Here is a 6,153-nt window from a genome sequence, read left to right as displayed (position 1 = left end):
TAAAACCTCTGGGAATACAGTACAATTCCACTTTTTATTAAAATGTCAGCTGAGAACTGACTGATTTCGGGCTCCTGGGTTATTAGATAACAGAAATGTACATCAAAATCTGCTGTTCCTCCAGCCTTAGCGAGCGCTTCGGGGGCTCTTGGCTCTGAGGTGCTTTAAGGACAGATTTCAGACTCCTTTTGGATTGAGGTTAGACTTGATCCTCTGGGTTTCTGCACTGCCTCATCTTTTGCATTTCCCATCATGTTTTACATTTCCCAGCTCTGCAAACATCCTAGTCTTCTCCAATGCCAGCAGCTTATGGCTGAGTTTTAGGGTGCAGAACTGGAGGTAATTTGCCATCCTCTGAGTTCTTTGTTGGAGGAGTTCTTTGTTTTACCTTACAAAGGTGCAGGGGCAGACCTTAAGCCAATGAATGATTTAGCAGTTGAGCTGTAACTAGGTTTTTGAATAATGCCCAGGAATTTTAAGGAAGTGCTTGCTAATGGCATGCAGGCACTTGTCAGTTAATTTGCCTAACTGCAGCACCAGAAAGTTCTGTCCCGAGCTGGGCACCTGTGCAGATCCTGCACACATCTGGCTGTTTTCTGGGGTCTATCACCTATTTTAAAAAGAATCTTTATCAGTTTTAAAGGGGCTTTTTCTGTGTGAGGTACAACAGCAAATCGTGCCTTGTGCAGCTGGGTCTGGAGTCCTGGAAAACAGGTCAGAAAAGTGGTTTCAAGTGTTGGATTAGCATTTGAGCCCCAGCCTGGTGCTGATTACAATGCCCTAGCTGTGGGACCAGATGTGCTGCCCCTGAGGGATCTCTGTTTGCAGAGATGCCTGTCTCCTACCTATCTGCTTCATCCTGGAGATCACATTTCCCACTGCCCATTTCAGTTAAGGAAATATTCCAGTAGGTTACCTTTAATTTGCATGGGTTTAAAATCCTTACTGCGTCACTTGCCTTAAAACTAAATTTATGCTTTTAAAGACTAATTCAGCTGGGAATCTTCAGGATGGTAATTCTTAATAATGACCCTGACGTTTGGATTATGGATCTTTAACTTCTGTTGGCCCAAAATTCCAGTTCTTCAGTACCTTCACAGTTGTTTCCCAGGGGAAGGGCCCTCTCACTACCAGAAAAAGTGACATTGTGTCTTCACAATGAGTAGGAGGTTCAAACCCACTTGGGTAAGACCCAAAAAAAAAAAAAAAAAAAAAAAAAAAAAAAAAAAAATCTTTTAAAGGCAGAGGAAATAGAGATAAAGGTGTCACTGCCTGACCCAGCACTGCCATTTGCCCCTTTCACCCCTCTGCTTGCTTGGTACCCGTTTGTGTAAAATATCCCTAACACAGTGGCACCGAACATTGCTTAAAAAGTCTCAAAAAATGAAAACAGAGCAACCATAAGCTCTGAATTTCTGTTGATACAGTGAATCATGGAATATCCATAAACTGGAAGGGCTCCACAAGGATCACCCAGTGCAGTGCCCTGCACAGACCCCAGCGATCCCGCCCTGCGCTGAGCGCCTTGTCCAAACAGCTCCGGCGGGGCCGCGGCTGTCACCGTCCCGCGGGGAGCCCGTTCCGGGCCCGAGCACGCTCTGGCTCCCGCAGCTCCCGCAGCCGGACTCGTTCCGTGCGGGCCTTGCCGGCGGCTCCCGGCGCTCCCAGCCCGCGGGGCCGCGTCCCGCGCACAGCAGCACCGGGGCGGCTTCTCTGAGGATCCAGCAGACGGCAGCCGAGCTCCCTGCGGACCGGCCTGGACGCCCTCCAAGCCGCCGCACACGGCAGCCGCAGCGGCAGGGACAAAACGCCGCGGACATAACGCGCTGTACCGAAACACCACCACACCGCGGGCTCGGGGGGAAAAAAAACAAAACAAAACACCACGCTCCGACTCGCGACGGGCTCATGTTGTGCGTGAGCAGTGCCGGTGTGCCGGCCGCGCCACTCGCGCTCCGGGGCAGCCGCCGGTGCCTGCGGGGCTCCGCCGGGCCCTGAGGGCCCCTCCGGCTCCCGCCGCCGCTCCCGCCCCGCGCCGTTGCCGCGGCAACCGCGCCGATTCCGCGCCCGCTTCCGGCGCCGCTTCCCCTTCCCCCGGAAAGGCGGGGGCGCGCGCGCGCGCGCGGCGGGGCGGGAGCGGCCGCGCGAGCCGGGGCTGCGGGGCGGCCACGCCACTTCCGCCTCCGCCGCCGCCGCGTGAGGGGCCGCGACCGCCGGGGAGCGGCTCCGGGAGCGGCTCCGGCAGCGCCGGGAATTCCGGCAGCGGCCCAGCCCGGGAGCGGCCCAGCCCGGGAGCGCGGCGGAGGAACCGCCGCCCTAGCGCAGCCCCGCGCCGGCCGCCGCAGCCCCGAGCGGCTGCGCCCCAGCTCCATGAATGGAAATCGGCAGCGCAGGTGAGCGCGGGGCCCGGCGGGGTCGGGGAACGGGCCCGCCGCGCCATCGCCTCCACCCGGTGCCCGCCCGCGGTGCCGCGGGGCAGCGGCCGGGCCGAGCCCGTCCCGTGGGGGATCGGCCGGGACGAGCCGAGCCCCGCGGGCAGGGCCCCGGTACCGGGCAGAGCCGGGCCGAGCCTCTCCGTGCCCTGCTTGCCGTGCCGGAGGTGGAGGAGGAATTGTCGGTATTTCATAACCGGTGTGCCCGGCTTGCGTAACCCGCGCCGTGCCGGTGCCCGAGGGACGGGACCGGGCAGCGCTCCCTCGAGCAGCTCCTGCCGGGCACACGGCGGCTCTTTGGCCGCTCTGTGTGTCGGCAGGCTGAGTTTTGGGGCTAATTCCGGTGCCTTTGGGTGTGCTGCTTCACAGTAATCATTCCGAGGTGGTTGCTGCCCGGACGAGCTGCGGCTGCCCCATCCCTGGGCAGTGTCCGAGGCCAGGTTGGATGGAGCTCGGAACAACCTGGGCTACTGGAAGGTGTCCCTGCCCATGGAAAGGGATGGGCTTTAAGGTGTTTCCCAGCCCGAATCGTTCTGTGATTCTGTGAAAATCTTCACATTTTGGCCGTTTGATCCTTTTGTCGCGAAAGCACGTGCTCAGTATTTATCAACTTTGTGGTTTAAATGGATTTTGAGGGTTGGAGAAGATCTGATCCAGTTTTTCAAGATAACTTACTCCAAATCTGGCAGAGCAGTGGAGGAGGGTTCAGGGTTGGGTGGTGTTTAATCAGCAGCTCCCTGGCTGTACCTCGGTGGCAAAGGGAATGTCCAAAGCCACCCTGGAGTTCCATGTCTGTCACTCGAAGAGGTACCACAGGTGGTGAAAATACAAGACTGAGACTGAAGGTGTCAACACAAAAACATGCCTTTCCATCTCCATATGGAGATCCTTTTCTAACGCACTTGGAGATTTAAGGACAGTGATGGATTTGGCTGGAAAAACTCCCTACCTCAGCTGTTGCCTGGCTTGAGGTTGTGATGGGTGCAGAATATTTTAAGGTGCAGGATTTTAACAATCTGGTGGAATTCGTATGATGCTCTCTTACACAGTGTTAAATGAACTCTAATTATAACCTGGTGCAATTGTAGTTGTCTCCTGATGAACGGATTTGCAAGAGGAACCCATAAATGGTTTATTTTTCCTTTGGAGTGGATTTACCTGTTGTTAGGCTGCGATTTGATGGATTTTAGCAAAGCTGCTGCAGAATATTCATAGTGGGCAGTGTCCAGCACAATGGATGGTTCTTCCTGCTCTTTGGTGAGGGAAGTGTTAAGTGCGGTGTTCAGGTTCCAGGTCTTGGGATGTTGGAGCAGGAGGACACAAACCATCCTTGGTGGAGCAGATGAGGATTAAAACTCTGTTATGAAAGAGGGAAATACACTTTGTTTTCTGTGCATGAAGGGAAAACATGGGATAAAATAAGCAGAGAGGGGAACAAAGACTGGTGTGTGAGTATCCCTGGAGTAAAGTGTGAAGTGTGTGCCAGGACATCTTGTGTGAAGCAGTGCTGTAGGTGATGTCCTGTTTGTGTGAGAGGCTTAGGCTAAGGAATCTGGGAAGTGCTGTGGCTCCCCTGGTCCATGGAATTTGAACATCACTGAAAGTAGGAGCAGGATGGGAAGGTGGCTGCTTGGGCCGCGGGTTGTGGTGAAACCAAACTGAGGAACAGCAATGAAATGTTCGGTGGGGAAAGTGAAGTGGAGGAAAAGTTGCTCTGGGCACGTTGTACTTCCACCAGGAGAATGTTCAGTAAAATTCCAAAAGGCAGGGAGGTTCAACCAACAGAGGCTGTTCCGTGGTGTAACCAAGTTGTGTCAGTGCCATTGTCTTCATTTCCATGTCCTCCATTGTTCTTTCAAAGCTCACAGCTTTTTGTGCTAAAAGTGTTAACTTGTGTTGGGTTTTTTTCATTTCAGTTTTTAATGAGGCGCTGCAGGCATCCTTAACGTTCTGTTTATTTTCCATGCAAACTTTGGGCAGAGAAAATCCCAAAAAGTGGCTTTTCTCTCTCTGATTCAGAGTAGTGATTTGGGAGGCCCATTGAAAGTCCCGTTTTTGTGGGTGTGGTAGAGCAGGGAAGGGGGTGATTCATAGTTGCCTTCAGAAGTTATTCTACTGTGAAATACAGTGGCAGATTTCCTCTGGAGTTGCTGTGGAAGTTGTTTGACTCACAGTATGAACCTCACAAATTGTTTCATCCTCAGAGCTTTGCTTCCTCAGGGGTGAAGGTGTCAAAGAGTGTTTCTTATTTTTTACCTTCCTGATTTTGGTCTGTGGAAATACCTTCCAGGGAAAACTCTTGCAGGGTTTGTGTGGGCTGGCACACAAAATTCTCTTCTCCCAGAGCAATTGGGTATTAACCTCACTATGTGCACATAAGCTGCATTTTTGGCCTTAAAGCTTTTTGTGTTTAGATTTTTTTTTAATGGTTCAGAAGCATTGATTATCTTTAAATTCTCTCAAAACACTCCAGTGCATTTTCTCTAAGTCCATTAGGGCAGAATGAGTTACCACACCAGCATTTGCTTGTACACTTGGCAGTCACAGAACACAGCGTCAAAATGTTGGCTATTGATGACTTTGAACATGACTTAGTAGCCGAAACCTTGAAAAAAGCCAAACCCTAAATTGCAAGGAGGAATGTTTAGAAAACATGGATTGCATTACTCATAAATAATGTAATGCCACCCAGCAAGGCCGAGTGACAGAAATGAGGCAGTTCATGATTTCTGGCAGACGGAGCTCGATCACTGAAACCGGCGTTTGAATCAAATCTTCCCTATGTATCTTTTTTTAATCCAGAATCAGGTTATATTTTGCTAGTGATAAGATTTTCTTAGAGCTCCACGGGCTGGGCCTCCGAGTAGAGGCCAGGGGCCCTGTGAAAGGGAGTCTTTTATTTTTTTCCCCCTCTGTGGAGAGCTCTAGCTCTCTCCAGTGCAGCTCCAGCCTGAGGCTGGGATCGGTTCCACAAATCTGAACCAGAGTAAGTTGGATTTACCTGCTCTGGCTTTGATGATGTCCTTTGGGCTGCTCCAGCACCCATCCAGTTGGATTTAGAGCTGTTGTATAAGCAAAAATAAAACTATTAAGTTATCTCTGTTATCAGAGTGTGGCTTTATAATTCTGAAGCCACAGTGGGAAAGAGGATCGTTTTTTTCTGGAAGCTTGATGGGGATAGCCCTTTCTGTAAGGAAATCTGCATTTCCTATTAGCATCCTGCTGGAGATCAGGGCTTTTCTTCACTCTGTAAAAACGTCGCGTGTGCCAGAAGCTGCAGCTTTTTGTACAATGGTGTCTTGGAAGCATTTGCAGGTTTCTGAGCTCCTGCTCATTGTGTTCAGGCTTTATTCTGACAGGGCTTCTCTGGTTGCTAGGTAGGTGCAGCCAGTGTTTGGATGCAGGCCAGACTTGTCCGTGTGCTGGCTGGGCTGCCGAGGAATCGCCGTCCCTTTTGGCTGTGTTTAAGCTTGATTGGAACATCGATACTTCCATGGAAGAAAAGATTCCCACTCAGAGCTCGTTGGAACCGTTAGAGGGACTTCCACAGAGCAGCTGGGGGAGCTTTAAGATCCCTTCCAACTCAAACCATTCCATGATCTTGAGACGTGCTCCCTTGCTGCACAAAAGCCTTCCAAGAATCTGTCTGAGACGCCAGTTTTAGTTCCTGTTTGTGTGTTCATTGTTTTCTGTTAGAAATCACTTGAGTTTTAGTGCTGGG

General features: G+C 51.5%; 1 protein-coding gene across 4 annotated transcripts in view; it reads left to right on the top strand.

The window, feature by feature from the left end:
- The first annotated feature begins 2,203 nt into the window (after window positions 1-2,203).
- AGO3 (argonaute RISC catalytic component 3) overlaps window positions 2,204-6,153 on the top strand; it is a 33,925-nt gene continuing 29,975 nt past the window's right edge. For all 4 annotated transcript variants that reach the window (XR_008434827.1, XR_008434826.1, XR_008434825.1 and 1 more), the window contains exon 1: window positions 2,204-2,393. Coding sequence is in view for 1 of the 4 variants with exons in the window: in XM_053964449.1 (XP_053820424.1) it covers window positions 2,375-2,393 (19 nt within the window). In the remaining 3 variants the exon portion in view is untranslated. The remainder of the gene's footprint in view (window positions 2,394-6,153) is intronic.

Source organism: Vidua chalybeata, chromosome 25 (assembly GCF_026979565.1).
Source record: "Vidua chalybeata isolate OUT-0048 chromosome 25, bVidCha1 merged haplotype, whole genome shotgun sequence".
Classification (NCBI taxonomy): Eukaryota; Metazoa; Chordata; class Aves; order Passeriformes; family Viduidae; genus Vidua; species Vidua chalybeata.
This window is presented reverse-complemented; position numbering and strand designations above follow the sequence as displayed.